Here is a 22,678-nt window from a genome sequence, read left to right as displayed (position 1 = left end):
CCTCTGTAGTTCTTTCCCCATGCTGTATACATCCCCCTCTGCAGGCAGTCCCCATACTGTATACCTCCCTCCCCCTCTGTAGTTCTTCCTCCATACTGTATACACCCCCCCTCTGCAGGCAGTCCCCATACTGTATACCTACCTCCCCCCTCTGTAGTTCTTCCTCCATACTGTATACATTCCCCCTCTGCAGGCAGTCCCCATACTGTATACCTCCCTCCCCCTCTGTAGTTCTTCCTCCATACTGTATACATTCCCCCTCTGCAGGCAGTCCCCATACTGTATACCTCCCTCCCCCTCTGTAGTTCTTCCCCCATACTGTATACATTCCCCCTCTGCAGGCAGTCCCCATACTGTATTCCTTCCTCCCCCCTCTGTAGTTCTTCCTCCATACTGTATACATCCCCCCTCTGCAGGTAGTCCCCATACTGTATACCTCCCTCACCCCTCTGTAGTTCTTCCCCCATGCTGTATACATCCCCCTCTGCAGGCAGTCCCCATACTGTATACCTCCCTCCCCCTCTGTAGTTCTTCCTCTATACTGTATACATCCCCCCTCTGCAGGTAGTCCCCATACTGTATACCTTCCTCCCCCCTCTGTAGTTCTTCCCCCATGCTGTATACATCCCCCTCTGCAGGCAGTCCCCATACTGTATACCTCCCTCCCCCTCTGTAGTTCTTCCTCTATACTGTATACATCCCCCCTCTGCAGGTAGTCCCCATACTGTATACCTTCCTCCCCCCTCTGTAGTTCTTCCCCCATGCTGTATACATCCCCCCTCTGCAGGCAGTCCCCTTTCTTTATACCTTGCTTCCCCCTCTGTAGTTGGCTCATTTCCCCTACTGTGCATCTTCATACCCCTCCTGCCTCCCCTGCAGCTTGTGTTGAGCAGGTGGGGGTGGAGCATAACAAGTCTGGCACTGATTGGCTGATGCTCCGTCACTCAGAGTCAGGGATCTGGTCAGCAGATTTTAACTAGGGCTTATTTTACAGTGGGGCCTATATTTCAAACCTATTGCAAAAAGCCTGCAAAATGACACTAGGTTTTATTTTCAGCGAAAAACAGTAATAACCACTACCTACAATAACTTGCCATTTTAAGACATAGTACCCCATTATTCATGCTCCTAACAAATCAACTTCAAGAAGCGATGGTTTCCTTGTTTCCTTACACACCTTACTCCATCAGATGTAACAAGATAATGTTATTCCCTTCATCTGTTAGTGCTTGTAAGGAGGTTATGGCTGATCAGTGTTTATATATTCATATAAAATATATATAAACCGAATATGATAGCATATAAGAGGTTAAGGGAATCTCTATTATTACCCACCCCGTGTCTATCAAGTTAAATATTCTTCTTTGTAAGTCCTTGGTTTGAGCAGGAACCATTTACTTAAGTATCCTCAGGCTATAAAGTTATATTACAACATAAATTGTTACATTTCCAAATGTTATTTTTAAATCATCTCTCTCCCGGCATCTAAGCAATGAGCATTTTTAATCTTAATGAATCAGGTGGAAAAAAAAACAAAAAAAAAAACAAACCTCTAAGCAAAGACAGCTACAGTCGCTCAATAATTGCAATTATCTTTCCCGAATGCCAAATATCGTTGATTTGGAGATGATAAAAGACAACGCGGAGTACAATTTATTTCTTTGAAGTAACAGGCGTCCACACTCCTCGCAAGATCATAAATTAGGAGATCATAAATTTAACTGAAAAACTCGGGATTAAGTTACTGTCCAAGTATAACCTGTTAGCCGTATTGATTTAGGAATTGATCAAAAGAACAGGCAAAATAATAGAACAACCTCATTGCAGCCTAGGGTAATACATCCAAATCCATCTTTTCTTATCTAATATGGAGAGAGTGTTTGAGGTTCATGTCATTTACAAAGACGTCCAATATAAAGTGAATACTGACATGTTACAACGCAAGTGAATGATTAGTGCCGTCCAAAGGTATCAATTAGACATATATAACTGATAGATAGATAGATAGATAGATAGATAGATAGATAGATAGATAGATAGATGAATAAATATAACAGTCATGCTATTATTTGTTATAACCAGATATACTACTACTATTCTACTATTTTTGTGGGAATTATTTTTAGCAGTTTGGGTGGGCTGCTTTTAAATATTTTCATGTCTGTGGTGGGTCTGTATCTTGCCATTGCCGTGAGCTGTTGCATTTTTCAGTGTTTTTGTGTTTACAATTTCAGCCATAGCAACGCGCTCCAGCCTAGTGTGAATGGTGTTCTAGGAGAGCTGACCAAATTTGTCTTTTTTTCTGTGTTCCAGATGGGGGGTGTGGCTGCCTCTGCTTGAACGTGCCTCCACCCATTCCACCCAGGTGGTGCAATTATTTTTGCAGGTATAAGACGGATCTTGAAGGCCCAGAGCATAGGCGTATTGTACGCCATGGAGAGGCCATAGTACAGTGTAGGGTCCGCCCCAAGCATGAGGCCACCTTATCGTGGTGGGGTGGTTTACACTGTTTGCCAATGGTAACCAAAAGCATCATTATTTTTGTGGGAATTTTTTTTAGCAGTTGGGAGGGCTGCTTTTAACTATTTTCATGTCTGTAGTGGGTCTACATCTTGCCATTGACGTGAGCGCCATAGCAACGCATTCCTGCCTAGTGTGAATGGTGTTCTAGGAAAGCTCACCAAATTTGTCTTTTTTTCTGTGTTCCAGATATACTACTATACTACTATTTTATTTTTATTTTTTTTGCTTTTAATGTAGTTCTTAAAGTTTTGTCGAAGGATCCATACCAAAGTAGATGATAAGTGTCCAATTGGAAGGGGTCTGACCACTGGGGCCTTGTCAATGATGAAAATGGTAGTCCTGTGTATCTCTGCATAAGGGAATGTGCACACTACGGAATCCAGCGGTTAACCTGCTGCAGATTCCAACGCTCGCCCCAGCTCACTCCCGCACGCATCTTCACATGTGCCATCGACTATCATTCTTTGCCCAGATAGTGGAATCTTCCTGACCATAGAATGGAATCTATGGGACAGGTGGACAGTGAAGCGGGAGCGCATGGGGATGAGCGGAGGAATTTGTGGCAAGTTATCTGCATGATTTTTAGTGTGCGCATACCCTAAAGAGAGTAGTGGTTGAACATGTGGGTTGACACTATATTTTCTCATTTTCAAAGATTGCTGAGCAAAATACCCAGCTATATCTATCAGCCCCTGGAAAGTGAATGGAGCATCAGTGTGCATACTTGACCGCTACCCCATTTACAAGGACCACTATTCTTAAATTGATGAGGATCCCAGTGGTCAGACCCAAATCAATCAAACACTTAGCTCCTAACCTGTGGATAAGTCATACGCTGACATCTTGAGATATTAATTGAGTAAGTCTATTTTTGATAAATAACATTGGTATACTTACACTAGTGGTGGATCCTGACTAATCCTAATGACATCCTAATGACATCAAAATATCACTGGTGCTGGATAACTGATCTATATAATAGGCTCATAAATAAGCACAGGTCAAGAGATCAATGCTCATATCTGGCAGGCATATGACTCACTTCAATGGGAGCTAAGGTGCAGTAACCTATCTTGGCCACTATAAAGTGGACGGAGCTGTATGCTTCCTGTTCTGTTTTACTTTGTCTACTGGAAGCACAGCTCTGGCAAACAGCTAATCGATGAGGGTGTTGGGTGTCAGACCCTCAACAATCTGATATTTGTGACCTTAATTGAGAATAGGCCAACAATAAATTTTGCCCAGAACACCTCTATAATTTAACTTCAGAGAACAGAAATTTTGTCTGTCTCTCTCTCTCTTTCTCTATATATGCATATATACAAAGGATATCAACTCCTAAAACTTCTACACATACAACTGATGCCAAACATCTCTACAAAGCAAAAAGACATCCTTAATTGTATTTTAATTGTTCTGAATTGACTAGAGTAAAATAATTCAGCGTAAAGAGCTGTCGCTGTTAGAAGTCATAGACAACAGTGCTGCCACACTATGTGTAAATTGCTCCTAAACCTTTCTACTAAAACAAAGTAACATGACAAATACAAAGTGCTGCAAACTAAGTTGGCAGACAGGTAGTGATGCAGGTTGCTGGGCTGTGGGTTGTTGCTGTCACATCTGAAGACAGTCAGTGTATTTGTCTTTCTGGGTGCCATAGGTATTGGTGGTTAGTGATGAGCAAACATCCCGAACAGGAACATTAAAAAGAATTATCGTGATCAGTTTGGTTCGTGTTTGTCGAACATTCACGATCAAATAACGAACATACAGTAGAAGTGTACATTTCGGTTTAGAGTTACACACATTCGTGCGAATTATCAGGTGCAAAGCGTAAAATACGTAATAGCGGAACAATAACGAGATACATAGTATTAGTGTATCTTTTATTCGCCCGTGCATATACACGCAATGACGTGCATACATGTGTCACACACTTATGCTTGGATCCTACTCAAGTCTCTACAGTACTTCCAAACATTTCTGAATTGGTGGCCATCCATTATTAGCAAAAGAAAAACACAATAATTAGAGATAAGTGTAGCAAATCTGTCGAATCAAAATTCTCTGTGAATCGCGTTGTCAATTTGCTTCCTCTGCAAAACTAGTTCACTCTGATTCGTGAGGAAAACTGGCAAAAAAACAAAAACAAAATGGCAGCCGCACATGCTGTCTGGAGCGTCACTGGGCGGGAGAAAGGGATTAACCATAATCCGTAGCATCCGTCCAATTAGCTGCAGGCCCCTGTGTAATGTCAGCACCTTCCCCTCACCTTCTATACAAGGCCGTTTGGTAATGGAGGTGGCCAGTCGGCTCCTCCTGTGGAGAAGAGAGCAGGATGGCAGCAGGCAGTTAGAGCAGAGCAGGGAGAGACTAACAGAGTAATATAGGGACAAAGAGGAGAGGATAGGATATAGGATAGGAGGGCTGATTGTGGGTGATGTCAGCACCTCCCCCTCCCCCTCTATATTTTGTAATGGCCAGTCGGCTGTGTGTGGAGAAGAGAGCAGGATGGCAGCAGGCAGCTAGAGCAGGGAGAGACTAACAGAGTGATATAGGGACAGAGAGAAGAGGAATGGCGGAAATTGGTGACTGGCTGATTGACTTTTTTCAAATTGTGATTTTCCGATTATTGACTCTTTTACAACAACATGCTTTAACGAATCCGCCCTCCTGTAATAGTCTCAATACTGTAGCTACTATAGTTTTCATCTGTTTTAATGAATTTTGTTAAGATTCGATTCGGGAATCTTAACGAGTTTGATCCAAAAATTTGTGAAACTCGGGAAACGAATTCCCAGCTGCTTTGCTCATTTCTAGCAATAATACATAGCCTCCCTTTTATCTATTTCAAAAAGATATTATTTATGTTAGTTAAATAGTTGTAGACTAAACCAACCGGCCATGTGCAATATGCGTCACTATTTTTTTTTTAACGTTTTAATTTTGAAAATATTTTTAATAAAAATAATTCCTGATAATGGCATCACGATAAAAAAAAGTTGTCAATATTTATCAGAAGTTCAGAAGAAGGTTAAAAAATAAAAGAAAAAAGCCTCATGTAGTGTACACTATAGCCGTATCCTATGTAGGTGTACTTCTCTAGGGTATTTTATTCAAGTCCTTATGTGACTCAAATTCACAATGTAATCCTGGCTTTCCAAGGGAAATGAGACATGTGCCTCAAAGTCTCAGGAGAATAAATAATTGCTACTTGGGATCTGCTGATACTTCCACATCTGCATGACATGAGCTCTTCCAGTAGCAGCGTGAAGGTTTTATTATTGCCGAGTGGAAAAAACATAGCGGCAACAGTGGCCCGGGAAAATGAAGAACGAGTGGAGACGGTGCAGACAGAACTAAAGGAAACCTCTGACATATATGCATCATTTATAATAAGCCCAAACCCTTATGAAGTGGCAGATGTCATGTGAATCTATGACTTTCTGTACTCGGTAGGAGGTCATTATTATTCCCACCTCCCACAAAGATATTAATAGATTAGGTGTTTGTTAGTAATATATTGGTGAACAGATGCTATGTACAGAATGAAATATAGATCAATGCGTATAATACTAAAGCTAACTGGTTCTTAAGGTTAGAAGAGAATTATAAATGATAGAAGATAAAATGCATTTTACCATGATAGAATACATTGTCCCAATGGGTGACTGCAGAGGGGTCCTGCCTAATCATTCGGCCGCTGTAATTCTCAATGGAGCAGCAATCGTCTGTAAGTCTCCATCCATCTTTAGGCTATGTTCACACAACATATATTTTTGTAAAAGTATGGCTGTTGTTGCCAATTGCAACAATGGCCATGATTAATACGAAAATATACGCTACGTTGCCGTCTATGGAATCCTGGCCGAAGCGTATACACATAGTATACGTTCCGGCCGGGATCTCTAGCGGTGCTGCAAAAAACTGACATGTCAGTTTTCTGCGGCCGCTTTTCATTGAATAGCCGCCGCAGAGAACCTGTCAGTGCACACAATGAAGAGTGCGGCTCCAGCCGCACGCTCCATTGTGTGCAGTGGGGAGTTCTGATGCGGGCACACACTGATGTATTTGCATCAGAACTCAGCGGCGCTAAAGGTCATCCGGCCAGTACTGCAGTATCGGCCGGGATGATCTTATGTGACACCTGCCGTTCAGTGACCCATGTCATACATAGCCTTATGATGAACTCTACTTAATGAGAGTTAGTACCCCTTTGAGCCACTGTAGTTCAAGTACTGCAAATTGAATATAGTATTGTGGTTCACTGGTATTAAGGACCATATGAAGATATACTTATTGGACAGGACCAGGATATAAAGAGTGTCTATCACTTTATGTCCTTGTATTTCTATGCATTACACACACAAAAAAACATTGTGCATTCCTTCATTTCTCCTGAGGTGGCGTGATAGAGACAGTGAACATACATAGTAATATAATTTATGAAGGAGGTGGTGTCATAAAAAAAAAACTAGGTGTATAGTGATGCATTATTATTATGTTAAATGAAACCCATTTTAAATTTACAAGTATTTTTTAAAATGTATCATTTAAAGATATAGACTCACTAAGCTTCCATGTGCCTGCATTGTTTGATAACCTGTTGCCCTTGGTAACAGCCCGCCAGGCATCCACTAGGTTGGGTCACTCATGTTCAGTTCAACCAAAGTCACCTGATCTGTCCCATTAGTCCTGGCAGTTGGTTTTCACTTCATATGCAAGCAAGGGGGATTGTGGGAAAGTGTTTACACTGTTTGCATGGCAACAGTAAAGTCACAGTTCAGAGAGGAAATAGATTGGTGGGGGAGAAAAATGGTACAGTTTACTAGAAACCACATATTTGATCTCATTTACATATATGTATGTAGTATACATCTCATTATACATTCTTTGCTTTGTGACACCACCGCTTTATTCTTAGCTAGCAATATTCATATTCCATACATGAGAATTATCTACATAGATCATTAGTTGCATCTTTTGTCCACATGATAAAGACAAGTATCTAGCGACTTCTGTGCAGCGGCTCCAAACTATGGAGGTGGACCCAACTTTATAGCATCATTGCGCCCTAAACAGGACGTATGGAATGGGGTTGTCTGTCTTGGTCAGAAAAACTCCTTTCAAAGGGAGATATTACCTTAATCTGATTAGAGATATTGAAATGTTTTCTACTTTTCAAATGTCTGATTTTTTTTAAATAACTTAATATGGGGGGGGGGTCAATCTTTCTGGTAAAATAGAAAAGAAATTGTGAACAATTCTTAAAAATATGCTTAAAATAAAAGCTTGTTGCAAATAATAGGTCCTTTTATGATGAAACATTCTCTTTCAAAGGGATACTCCGGAGAAGAATATTTTATTTTAAATCAACCGGTGTGAGAAAGTTATATAGATTTGTAAATTACTTCTATTTAAAAAAAATTTGAAGCCTTCCAGTACTTAGCTGCTTTATGTTCTGCAGGAAGATGCGTTTTTTTTGACACAGTGCTCTCTGCCGCCACCTCTGTCCGTAACAGGGACTGTTCAGAGCAGTAGTAAATCCCCATAGAAAACCTTTCCTGCTCTGGACAGTTCCTGACATGGACAGAGGTGGCGGCAGAGAGCAACAAGTCAGAATGGAAAGAATACACCACTTCCTCTGAAGGACATACAGCAGCTAAGTACTGGAAGACTTGAGTAGAACCCAAGTTTACAATTTCTAATAATATCCCTCTTTAGACTATAGTATAAAATGAGTATACAGGGAGAATACTGGTTAATTTATTGAAAAGATAATTAGATAACAGTAAACTTTAGGCTGGAGCATTGTATGAACACAGCCCGCGTGTAATAATGAAGATAGAGTCATAGACTGTAGGCACAGGACCCTGTAGGGAGCGAGATGAGATGTGAGGAAGCAAGAGTAGAGGGAGTAAGTAGTCGTCCCGCGGAGCCTCAACACCAGAGCTTTTAATATAAGCAAAGTGGCTGAGTGAAGATACATCTGCAGATAAAAGGCACAAAGGACACCCCAATCATTGCTCACATCCTCCCATATCTCCACTTACTCGCTCCAAGAACATTAGAAGCTTATACTGGATTTGATTCCCTTCTTGTAAAAAAAAAAATAAAATAAAAAATAAAAAAAATATCCAATTATTTTTGAGATACGGCAATGATCCACAAGAGTTAATTTGGGCAGAAGTGCCATCTTCATTATTACAGTTGCAGCAGAAAGTAAATTAATGCAAGGGATTGCACACCGAGGTCTAATCCATTTGATGTAAATCAATGCATTGCACATTTAAATTGCTCTGCTTTCCTTCAGAAAAGTATATTGAAGTGATTCATTAGCCACTGAACCGCTCGCGAGAAATAGACCAATTCTCCAAGGCACACCACTGCATCTCTGCTAGACAAATTTAAACAGCAATCAGATCTACTAATAAGTCCTTTTTGCTGGCATTTACATCGGCGGAGAACATGATTCTTGACAATTCCGATTAAATTAATGAGGGTCAAATTCTTCTGGGGTAAGATACTCTAGAAGTAATGCATGAGTTGGGAGATAAACCTCTGCCATTGCCCTGACCTATTAGAGAACCACTTAGTAAGTATCTGATGAGGATCTACCCCCGCTAGAGCAAAGGTGCATCACTCAGACATATTAAATCACTGGCACAGAATAAAATCCCCAACAATGTGACTTTCAGAAATTCTAATATGGATTTTATTCCGAGCAAATATTACAGTATTAGTAGAACTGGTCCCATGTGCTGACTGTGCTAGAACAATTCAATATCTTTAAGAAGCAAGCGAATTTTGGCCGATTTAGAAGTTCTTGTTTACTTATAATAAGTGCCGGTGGTTCAAATTGTTCCATCAAAGTAGAGTTTCCTATACTTTTCCTTAGCTTGTAAGTCACATGGTGTTTATATAAAAAATATATTATTGTTGCCACTAGAGGTGGCTCTTACGATTGTCCTGATAACCTGATAAATTATTACTAATAGTACTAAGTTTCTGTATTAAGATCCCGATCTGTGAGTCTAGTGCCAGTGGTGTGGTTCTCAGGTTAGTGTCACTTTCAGAGCTGTAGTTTCATTCAAGTGTTAGTGAATGATGCTATCGCACTGTTCATGCCACTTAAGCCCCTATTATACGGGGCGACTAAGAGGAGCAAACAAGAGCTATCAGCATCCTAAGGGTGCCTTTACATGTGCCGCATTTGCAGCGGATTCTACGATGCAAGTTTTGCTGAGAAATCCGTTGCAATACTTGGTACAATAACAGTCTATGGCAAACCTGCTTGTGCTCCTGCTTCAGTCTCCTGGTGCTCACTGACGACCCGCTTAGCCAATCACTGGCTGCAGCGGCACAATAGACTGACTGGCTGAGCATCAGTGAGCCGGGACAAGAGGACAGCAGGGGTGGGTAAGCATTTGCCATTTATTATGCCAGATGGCCAAACCAACCCTGCCACTAAGTATATCTTTTACTTTCCCACCAGTCAGTCTTCTTCCCCCTCTGGCAGCTGTAAATATAGTTCCTAGTAAATTCCTAGTGAGTTTCCTTCCCTCTCTGTCCATAAGTATAGTCTCCAGTAAATTTCCCTACAGATAGTTATACTGTATGGCAATTGTAGCAATAATATAATCTGCACTTGTACCATCGGATCTAACAAAGAGATTACAGAAAAGTGTTCATGTTTCTATAGCCACTAGTTAGTGCAGTAAGTCTCCCTAACAGAAATGAGCAAAACCTAAAAAAAAATCTATATTAGTATCATTGGCTGTGAATGGGCCATTTACCAATTTGAATTTGGCCCTACGCTTGCCAAGCATGGTGTCACATCATAGCCGCTCACCTCCTATTGGCCTGAGAGTAGCACTGCATAGTGCACCCTTACTTCCTGTAGAAGGAGCAGGGACTCCTGTTTTGAAAGGAGTCTCTGCATCTCTATTTAGTTACATGGTTCTGAGTGCTTATGTATAATTACATGGTGTAGGACTCTTATGTATAGAGTATAAGCTGTCATGCATACAAAACTGCCTCTTATCTCTGGGCAGCAATCGTTCATCATATGCTTTGTTGCCCAGTAAACACAGGAGTACGGCTTTAATCACAGGCGATTTTTGTAATTGGGTTTTTTAGGCAAATATTCCATTATCTGCATTCAAAAAGACTTTCCCCAGGTCCCCTCCCCCTCCCTCCTCTCTAATTCACTGCTCATTTTCTGGAAATCTCGACATCAGTCGAGACCCTGTGTAATCTATGGAGAGGGGAGGGGGGGAGATTAGTCGCCAGCAGAGAGGAGTGACACTTTAACTTAGAGGACCCGGCCAATTTCAATTTTTGCATTTTCGTTTTTTTCCCTCCTTGTGCTTAAAAGGCCATAGCACTTGCATTTTTTCACCTAGAAACCCACATGAGCCCTTATTTTTTGCGCCACTAATTGTACTTTGCAATTGCAGGCTGAATTTTTTCATAAAGTACACTGCGAAACCAGAAAAAAATTCAAAGTGTGGTGAAATAAAAAAAATAAAATTTTTTTTTTTTTTTTTTTTTTCGTTTTTACGCCGTATGCCCTGGGGTAAAACTGACTTCTTATATATGTTCCTCAAGTCGATACAATTACAACAATATGTAACATGTATAACTTTAATTGTATCTGATGGCCTGTAAAAATTCAAACCATTGTTAACAAATATATGTTCCTTAAAATCGCTCCATTCCCAGGCTTATAGCCCTTTTATCCTTTGGTCTATGGGGCTGTGTCAGGTGTCATTTTTTGCGCCATGATGTGTTCTTTCTATCGGTACCTTGATTGCGCATATGTGACTTTATGATCTTTATGCGACTTTTTATTACAATTTTTCTGGATTTGATGCGACCAAAAATTCGCAATTTTGAACTTTGGGATTACGGGCGAGTACGCACACGGCACAGTTATAATTAATTTATTTATAAAATGGGAAAAGGGGGGTGATTCAAACTTTTATAAGGGGAGGGGGCTTTTTCTTAAAAACAACAGTTTTATTTTTACTTTTGCACTTATACTAGAAGCCCCCCTGGGGGACTTCTAGTATAAGTTCTCTGATCTCTCATTGAGATCTATGCTGCATAGATATGCAGCATAGATCGATGAGATAGGCACATCGATTGCTTCCGGCTGCTGCAGCCGGAAGCAATCGAGCACCGAGCCGGGATCAGCGCCATTACGGTGCTTACCCCGGACGGGGTAAGATGTGTGGACCGATCCTCTGGGACAACGTCCCGGAGGAGTGATCCTCCCCACTAGACACCAGGGATCGTGCCCGCTAATAGCCCCGGGACCGTGGCGGTTCAGAGCGCGGCCACCGCGAAGCCCCGCTCTGAACACATGGTGGCGGCCCTGGACGTACGGGTACGTCCAGGGTCGCCTAAGGGTTAACTATTGGAGGAACAATGCACCAAATATACATTCCCTGTAAATATACATAATTTTCAAAAAATGTCCCCAATTTTTATTTCCCTAGCTCCATGTGCTCAAATGACTTCTGTGCCAGAAACTTCCCCGATGAGACCAAGGGTGAGGCTTCCTCCAACATTTTTTTTATTTCCTATGGGAAAACCAATCACAGTCTTTTGTACGAGTTATATTTGTGCATAAATTTCAAAAATGTTAAGAAATGAGTGATTTAATGTGTATTGCCAGGATCTGGTTTATAACATTCATTTTGGTAATTTACTGTTTAATTAAGTCATTTATCCTTTCAAAGAATATGTCGCATACAGCATGACAAGTACTGAAGAACATAATAAAACCTAGATTTTTTTGGATAGTTTTCTATACAAATTTAAGGCACATAAGTTGCTTTGTACAAGGAGTGTATTTCTTGATTGATTTGCATTTCAATAGACTTCAGTGCGGCAGTGCCCACAGTGTCCGGGCTAATATCTGAAAATGATAGTGATTACACGGCTGTGCCAATCAATAACTGGTGAATGGGGCATCTGTCAGGCACAGGGCTGCGGCTCGCTCTGCTGAATTTGCTTAAGAAACATATGCTTAATGAATAACGTGCCAATCCTGCTCACACACAAAGATAGGTGAATATTGTGAAAGCAATCTAAAGGGAAATAATTTTTAAAGCAAAGTTATTATAGTTTAATAAACCACCGTTTATGTGTTGTCAGTAAGAACAGCAGTCTGTTTTACACATAAAATGACAGCAGTTTTATGGTTATATTATGACCTTATTTACCTTTCGGCTGCGTTCACACTACGTATATTTCAGTCAGTATATGTATATTTCAGTCAGTATATTTCAGTCAGTATTGCAACCAAAACCAGGAGTGGATTAAAAACACAGAAAGGCTCTGTTCACACAATGTTGAAATTGAGTGGATGGCCGCCATTTAATGGCAAATATTTGCTGTTATTTTAGAACAACGGCTGTTATATTGAAATAATATATATATGGCGGCCATTGATTGTAAAGAATCAATTAGGATGACAGCAGCGGGGGATCAGAGAGGGGGGTAATGGTTATTTTTGATTAAAGGGAATCTGATGGATACTTGTTGGGGTATAAAAGCAGACTGTACCTTTTCTGGAGCTAATAGTAGCTGACAAGTTTATAAATGCTTTTATTTCTCAGCCAAGTGTCAATGAGGCAGTGCTGAACTGCTCCAGTGCCACAGACTGGCACGTCTTCTCACTTGCTTTTACATGTCAGACCTTCAATGACTGTTAGGTATGCTAAGCTGTGGCACTTCAGTAGCTCCGTCACACCTCATTGACACTTGACTAAGGGTCCTATTCCACAGGCCGATGGGGACCCGATCAACTATGTAAACGAGCGCCGTTCTGCTAGATCGGCGCTTGTTTACTGGGCGCATTCCACGGCCCCAATGATCGTTAAGTGAGGATTGCAGGGACATTGTTACCGATGTCCTTGCAGCCCTAGCACCATACATTACCTGTCAGGGCTGCAGGTCTTCTCCTTCTCCTGAGGTCCCACGCGCAGCAGCTTCAGAGTGGGGCTATCTGAACTGACAGACCGCTCAGCCAATCACTGGCCGCGGTGGTCCCGGCCAGTGATTGGCTGAGCAGTCTGTTAGTTCAGACAGCCCCGCTCTGAAGCTGCTGCGCGTGGGACCTCGGGAGAAGGAGAAGACCTGCAGCCCGGACAGGTAATGTATGATGCTGCTGAAATCGACGGTCGCCGCCACGCACCGCTATTCCATGTAGCGATGCGCTAGTGGCGAACAATGATTTTAGGTCTGAACCTAAATGAACAATCAGCTGATCGTTCTCTCTATTCCAAATTGGGCTGATTCGGCCGATTTTCGCTCCGTGGAATAGGCCCCTAAGAAATAAAAAGTCAATTTATAAATCTAGAAAATACCATCAGTTCCAAGAATTGAAAATCTTGGTTATATAACCTAACAGGTATCCAATGGTGACTGTAGCACTCAGCGGCAAGAAAAGCTCACATATTCCCTTCATGCCCATCTGCCCTTTTTCAAAATATTAATCCTGCAGGACAACCCCTTTGAAGAGACTCTTTAAGTTACTTTTTTGTGCCTTTTTAAGTAAGTTCCATGTGACTAAATTATCCACATTAAACAAAAATCTCTTGTTCTTCCTCTACTGGACTCCTGCTGTTCATCTCTTCCATGGCTACTCATTCCTGTGAAATCAGGGATATAGCTCTAGGGGTACAACGGTAGCAGTCACAACTGGGCCCCAGGGCTTGAGGGGGCCCCAAGGCTCTTTTTCTATTGAAGGGGATATGACTATCATCAATGGAACATCACAGGTAGAAGATTCTGTTACAGGTTTTGCATTAAGGTCCAGTTACACCTCTGTCGGAAACATATAGTTTCAGAAACGGGATTGACTTATTTCCATATAAAGAAATGGATTTTTTCAGTGAGTCAACCCCTTTAAGACTTCTATATATTAATTATATAACAACGTTTCCATGCAGAAGAGATGATGGTCGGGAAAATAACTCTCCCAGGTTACCTATGCACGCATCATTACTCTTCAACAGATAAACATCACGTCTATCCATCTAAACAACCCAACATCATACGGTTAGGTCGAAACCAACACCCAGCACTCCATCTGCTGCCTGCATTGCATCATGGGGGTTGCAAGGACAACTCTCATGAAAACTAGTGAAGGAGTTTGCAGGCTTCCGAGTTCACGCGGGTTTAATTATCTTGTAAACCAGCTTTAGTGTATCTGCCGATGCGCTTAGATTGTAAGCTCCTCAGGGGCACAGCCCAGAATGAAGATCTCTAATTGGACAGAGCTGTGGAACATGTCAGTAGTATAGATTGCAATTATAATGAAGTTATATTCCCCAGTTTGCAGAGAAACAAGCTACACAATAAAAAGTCCAGGACTCCTGTAAATAAAAGTAGTGATATTTCAAAGCTTCCGAGTACAGCAAGAAACTTTGATAGGCAACTTGGTTACTGACAGGTCGACGGCACCCTACAGAATGGCTGTGTCTGTTCTCCACGCATCACCTGGTGCCTCTCTACCACAGTACCATGTTCTTTCCCAGTGATGTTTGTGTAATTAGGCCAGGGTGTCACTCCCAGCAGCCTGAAGAGTATACCCATCACGTACCGCACTTAATGCACAGGACTGATCCTCTTGGAAAGTCTTTGCTAAGTGCAGGAAAATAGCTACTTAATTACATGGGAAAACATACAAATTACACCGACAATCTTAAGAAAACCAAGACAATTTCAAAAGTTATACTAAAGAACTGTTCGACCTTAAATGAACCAGGACAAAATTTTGCACAGACAAGGTGTAAGGCTGTGGGGAACTGCGGTCATGTCGGCTGATCGTTGCCTTCTATTACACAAAGCAATTATCATCCGTAAAGGTCGATAAACGGCCAAATATGGCTGATAATGGTTTTGTGTAATAGGGTCTTTACATATTGGATATTTACACCACTATGGGGCAGATTTACTAATTACGTCTATTGCTAAAGATGTCCGTAGGCCTTCAATAGCTGTCGGCTGAACGAAGTCAACACCCATCTGTCCTGTCGGTGTTGGTGCAGCTGAAGGTTTGTGTATTGTAAATAAGAAACATAGAGGTAAGCCGCTGCCGGAAAGATCTTGTAACAGCTTATTTCATAGGGAACAAATGGGTCAAGCAGTAAAAATCCAAAATTCCCATCCCTTTCATCAGGAAGAAACAGTAGCACCCCATATACTTAGCCAATCTCACTGAAGCAGGGTAAAACAACTTTTTTAAGTATATGAGGACTTTAAAACATAGATAGATAGATAGATAGATAGATAGATAGATAGATAGATAGATAATAGATAGATAGATAGATAATAGATAGATAGGAGATAAATAGATAGGAGATAGATAGATAGATAGATAGATAGATAGATAGATAGATAGGAGATAGATAGATAGATAGATAGGAGATAGATAGATAGATAGATAGATAGATAGGAGATAGATAGATAGATAGATAGATAGATAGATAGATAGATAGATAGATAGGAGATAGATAGATAGATAGATAGATAGATAGATAGGAGATAGATAGATAGATAGATAGGAGATAGATAGATAGATAGATAGATAGGAGATAGCTAGATAGATAGATAGATAGATAGACAGATAGGAGATAGATAGATAGATAGATAGATAGATAGATAGGAGATAGATAGATAGATAGATAGATAGATAGATAGGAGATAGATAGATAGATAGATAGGAGATAGATAGATAGATAGATAGATAGATAGATAGATAGATAGGAGACAGATAGATAGATAGATAGATAGATAGATAGATAGATAGATAGATAGAATCATTTTGCAACTAGTCACCAGTGTGGGCTAATACAGCATGCTGAGAGATAACATTTATCATTTTATTTCTTCGTACAATCGATAGAAGATCACATCACCAGGGATTTCTCCTCAGTTTTTCCATCCATTTAAAATCTGCTATTTCGCTGACTATACTTTACTTTCACTTTAACAATATTAGATGAAATATCTATAAAGGGGCACTTTATTTTATAAAAAAAAATCCAACTGTGTTATCACATCTGCTTTCTAATCTTTTTTAATTCTTTGTAATAAAAAAAATAAATAAATAAAAACTTCCTGGAATTGCTACGGTGTGAACTGGACAGATCGGTCAGCGCAGCCTCTCTCGATGTGCATAGTACAGCATGCCCACACAAGCAACACATTTGTTATAATGTCATTGTTTGTGCTTGAGCCAAATACACAGGTGATCCTTTAAGACCCAGATGCAAGGTGTTACTTATGACAGAACTATAGGCCTGTATCCTGCATAACAAATGTCTTCTGCTGAGGTGTTACTAAACAATACACCTTGGGATAGGATAATGTTACATAACCTTGCATCTGGGAGAGTAGAGTATATATATATATATATATATATATATATATATATATATCTGAGACCCACATAGAAAATAATATAATGCTATACATATATTGGGGGTATTAAACCTGGTGCAAACGTTTGTTAAGGTCCCCATATACCATCAGCAACTGACGGCTAAGCAATTGTTCAACCATCAGTTATCTCTCTTATATAGCCCCAGTCCTCCTTACACACAGGAACGTTTGGGACAGCTGAGCAATCCTGTGTTCCCTATGGGGAGGCTTGAGAAACCGCTAGAAAGCTCTAAATACAGTTTCTCTCTCCCAGAACAAAGGGGATTTTCCTTCACACACAACTTTTATGTCGACCAAAAACATCTTTTGGTGGTCATTTGGAAGAGCCCGATACAACTTTTACCGACAGGCAAACTTGCAACACCGACAAAAGTATACGGTGTATGGGGACCTTTACCCTATCGACCCTCATGACGTCTTTGTGACCTCTGAGAAGATGTAGAAAGATTCGCCTTTACTTTAAAATGAGACGCTCAAAATAAACTCGACCTAAAAAAATACTCACGCCATTGAATATTTAACAGCAAAGAATTAAGTATAAACCAGCTGATGTATATTTTATCACCCGCAACTATCGTTTAACTATACAACATTGCCACCCTGGGTTTCCATCCCATTATTCTGTCTGCCAAAATCTATATGCATAGGTTGAAATTGCTTTGTTTCAATATGGGAATGTGGCAGTGTAGACTTATGGGGAAACTACCTACTAAGTTATAATGCATGCAAAACAAACTTCACTTGCTTTTCTCTTGAAACTATTTAGATCAGTGAAGCAATACAAACAATAAAGAAAAGGATGAAGCAGCATACATGGTGATATATAACTTTTAATATAAAGCTACACAGCTGGGCCATCATTTAGTTTTATACATATTAGGTTATGTTCACAGAGGCATTATTGGTTGCTGTCAGGGTTCCCATCGAGGTTCCAATAATTCTAATGGCAAGTGAAGCGCATTCTTTAGTTCTAGGCGTAAAAATACAGAAGCCTCAAGGGAGACCTGAAAGGTCCCATTATATGTCAGTGGGGTCCTTTAGGTATGTCGGAAAAAGGGTCTGCCATAGCTGTCATGGATCTGCTAAAGATGGAAGTCATAACACTATGACAGAGCCGCACAGATGAAGCACGGCTTAGTGTGTCATTCATCGCAGCTCACAGTAATGCTGCAATTACTGGTAGATGTATAGAGAGATAGATAGCTATGAGCAAGAGAGAGAGGGGGATAAGATGATACAGATATGAAATAGATAGATGATAGATATCTAGATAGTAACCTAGCCACACGGCCTAAGGATTTTCTAGATGCCCCATACTTTAAAAAGTTTACTACAACACCCAGTTATACAGGTAGAAGCGTAAAAATTAAAGTGATTGATTTAAGTTCAATAAGAGATGCATGAGAGTAAATTGTACAGTCAGACACTTATGTAACATATACAGTGTACAACTAAGAAGAGGAGGGATGGCATACAGTGTAAGTGGTTTATTGACATAGCTGCTATAGAATTGATGTTTCATTGAAAACTGTCCTCTTGTATTTAGAAGTGTATATAATGAAAAAACGTGATCCATTGACTGGATGCCACTGCATCTAACATCAACAGCATGCTGTTTTTTCTTTTGTTTTGTTTTTTTCCGTCATTTAAAACTTGTGAGTTGCATTTTTATTTTTTGTTTTTAATTATAAAAGTCAATTAAAAACATCATCATCTGACTGTATATACAGTATGTATATATCAGTCTATTATATCTGACTTCACTGGGACCAAAACATTTGTTTTGTGTTCTTGTTTAGTGTTTTGTGTTTATGTTTTGTTAATAGTGAATTGAAAACTGGAGCGTCACACTTTTTATGGTTAGTTTTGTTGTGTGTGCTTTTAGGGTGCGTTCACACATACAGACTTCGCTGCAGATTTGATGGCACAGATATGAATGTAACAACATAACTGAACACAGCATCTGGTACGTGTGAACGCACCCTTAGGCAACTACTCCAAACTTATCAGGCATAAGGATTTTTTTTTTTTTTAATGAAAGCAATTTTTTCGGATCTTGTTTTTAGGACCTAATAATGTGTTCTTAAAAATACTTAAAAATTCACATCTTAGCTAAGTTAATTCACATAGATGCAAACTAATGGGATTCCTGAAAGGGACCACCACTTTTTTTTTTGCCAAGACCATATACAGTATAAAGAAAAAAAATAATATTATAAATAAATATATATATATATATATATATATATATATATATATATATAGACTATCGATCTGTAGGAAACAAAAATATATAAATAAATATAAGTATATTAGTACTGCCTTGTTAGGCATCATGCTATAATAAGATCTCATAACCACTGACTTGCTTTGTCGCTATTCCATGTAGCACCTGCAGAAAACTCAACTCTAGACAGTGAAGAAAAATATCCATAGAAAGTGGTTTGTGAGTAACTCACGCCCCCAGCCCTGCGCTGTCAAAATGGATTACCTGAAACCAGCGGAACTGTCATGAAAACAGCAAGTAAACTGTACAGTAGAATATAATAAAATACTAGACATGTGGGAGTTGATTTACTAACCTCAAGGTTCACTACAAAATGAAGCACATTGGTGCCAGTGCTGAAACGGTGGAATTTTTAAAACATTTTGGTGCCGTAAAATGACATATAGTGACTTTGTGTCACAAGAGATCGCCTACAGTCATCCTCACCTGGTATTCAGCGAAATGAGAAGGTTAAACTAAGACTCCACATTTATATGGAATATCACATTGGGTCTATGCTTTCATTTCTAGGCTGCGGCTGTTCCCTGTGCATGTGGTACATCTACAATGTAGTAGAATTATTCATACTGCTCTGAAGGTCCAAGGTTTGAGAAATCAGAGTCTTGATAAGGCAGAAGGTTTACATGCAGTCCTATGTACGAGGGTAGATAATACAGTGTGTGATATATATATATATATATATATATATTTATATATATACAGTATATATATATATATATATATATATATGTATATATATTAAATGACATACTCAGCTCTGCTATCTTTATTAGCAAATATAATATATTTACTAATCATACCTGCACCTGACTACTGTAGGTAGCCATAGTAAGTTGCAGCTAGCCAAGGATTCTGGCAGATTTCTAGCCCACCTGCACCTCTGCACAGACTCCTGACAGCCAACTTGTCCTTAATCTGCAAAGCACGTTCCAGCAAAATTTAATATTCCGCGCACAGACAAATACATTTATGGCGGGAGATGTAATGTTTATTATCATTGGTGTTAATTAGCTCACCTCCAGATCATATAGCCAGAACACAAACCACATCGCAGGTTACTTCATGAATTTATCAATGTGCATGCATTCTCATTTACATGCATGGAATTTCTACACCTGTATATTACACACCGAGGGACCGAATTAATATGTAAAGGAGCCCCTCTGTATAAAGACTGCGGATGTTCAATAAAATAAGAAAGTAGATTTGTTTGGATGGAAGGGAAAAAAAAAATCAATAAAACGGAATGAAACTTGGGTTTAACCCTTATAGGCCCTGCTGGACAGCATGAAAGGTATGATGAAGAATGAGTCGTTAAAAGATCCTGCCAGGACAATAGTGAGATATGTATGCGATTATATGTAATAGATGGGAATGAAATCAAATAGGATCAGAAAAACAAAAATCGTACTAAAAAAAAATAGATGTTCTATACAATATTATATAAAGATATTGAACATCTGTCATTTTATACTATGTTCTGGTTATGAGTAAGAATGTAAAGACATTAAATGGTATGATACTAGATAGATAGATAGATAGATAGATAGATAGATAGATAGATAGATAGATAGATAGATAGATAATATGGGATAAATACATAGATAATGGATATATAGAAATGGGATAGATAGGAGATAGATAGATAGATAGATAGATACTGAATTGTATAGATAAAGATATATATATATATATATATATATATATATATACACACATATATATTAATTTATCAAACTCCTATGAACTGGCTGTGGAGATTGTGAGCTCTTGTCCTGAATCTGTTGTTTACAATCACTTTGTTATTTGTAAACGTCTGTTACAACAACAACAACAACAACATAAGACAATACAGAAGAACCAGATCTGTATTCCATTGTAGGTACTGCACTGCTTAAACAATGGTATCCACCAGCACAGACTATAACTTGGCCAGGACAGTACACTGAGGATTTCAGGGTTAACCTGCTGCTCTGGAACAAGTGAAGTGGGAAATTCCTCCATCAGCACTGTATATAGTAGTGACACCTATTGATGTATAGCAAAGTTTCATCCACATCTATCCTCCCAGCACCCTGAAGGTATGAGCTCTATCACTAGCATTATCCAAGGATTCATTGTCTTTGTGCTCAAGGTGTTAAAATCCCACATTTTTATGGGAAAAGAGGGGGTGACTCACCTCAGGGGTCTCATCTTGATCTCCTTCTTGTTGTCCACCACTGCAGGGACACAGTTGGTGAGTTCTGTCCAGTCTGCATGCAGCCCACAGCTCCATCCAGTAGAGAACCTTGAGAAGAGCCAGGTCTCTTTCTTGCCCGGTCTATGGCAGGTGCACTTCTTCTGGCCAGCCTTACACTCACAAGGTTGCTCCAGGCGAATGTTCCTGACCAGGTGGCGACCAAAGGTGGTGCCCCCAGTCTTCTGGATGTGCAGGAAGACTATCAGGTCGTCCCCATTGATGTTGAAGTCCACCTTCCTCAGCAGGTCGTCCACGGTGAAATTGAATTTGGGCATAAATTTGGCCGGGCTCTCATCTTCAGCCCAGTAGGGGTCCACCAAGGAAGAGCTGAAGGCTTGTAGCCTGAGCTGCTGGCATTCACTGCCTGGGCACACATACTGCAGGACGATCACAGCAAACAGAAAGACTATGACCAGGGCCAGCAGAAGCTTGTTGGACTTGTCATCCATGTTCTTGGTGCCGGTGAAGATCCAAGATCATTACGACCAAAGCTTCGGCTTACATGGGGGGCTGTGAAGATGTGAGAGCAGTCTGCTTCATGGCTCCATACACTGAATCCCTTTATCCTTTCTTCCCAGCAATCCAAGCGTTCAGTCCTCTCTACAATAATACACAAGACTGGAGAGAGAGGCAGCCAAGTGCACACCCCTCTGCCTCACACCTCTCCCATGCACTGCCTCCTCCTCAGTGCTTCTCTATAGCACAGCCCTCCCCACACTCTCCAGACAGCCCCCTTGTTATGGAGCTCCAGCCCCCAGTCTGCTCAGCCAGAGAGCTGCTGCAAGGGAGAGGAGAAGAGAGACTATAATGCCCACTTACCTCTCCACACACAGTGCCCAGTATGCTGCAATACTAAGAGTGGATAGATTCACTGACCTGGATGATAGATAGATAGATAGATAGATAGATAGATAGATAGATAGGAGATAGATAGATAGATAGATAGATAGATAGGAGATAGATAGGAGATAGATAGATAGGAGATAGATAGATAGATAGATAGATAGATAGATAGATAGATAGATAGGTAGATAGAAGATAGATAGATAGATAGATAGATAGATAGATAGATAGGAGATAGATAGATAGGAGATAGATAGATAGATAGATAGATAGGAGATAGATAGATAGGTAGATAGATAGGAGATAGATAGATAGATAGATAGATA

The 22,678-nt window shown here is 40.1% G+C and overlaps 1 protein-coding gene across 1 annotated transcript in view; it reads right to left on the bottom strand.

Annotated features, from left to right (window-relative positions):
• Positions 1-22,121, bottom strand: part of HS6ST2 (heparan sulfate 6-O-sulfotransferase 2) — a 272,473-nt gene extending 250,352 nt beyond the window's left edge. The window contains exon 1 of the mRNA XM_069943189.1: positions 21,450-22,121. Coding sequence (XP_069799290.1) covers positions 21,450-21,958 — 509 coding nt within the window. The 5' untranslated portion in view covers positions 21,959-22,121. The remainder of the gene's footprint in view (positions 1-21,449) is intronic.
• Positions 22,122-22,678: the final 557 nt, after the last annotated feature.

This window comes from Dendropsophus ebraccatus, chromosome 10 (assembly GCF_027789765.1).
Source record: "Dendropsophus ebraccatus isolate aDenEbr1 chromosome 10, aDenEbr1.pat, whole genome shotgun sequence".
Classification (NCBI taxonomy): Eukaryota; Metazoa; Chordata; class Amphibia; order Anura; family Hylidae; genus Dendropsophus; species Dendropsophus ebraccatus.
This window is presented reverse-complemented; position numbering and strand designations above follow the sequence as displayed.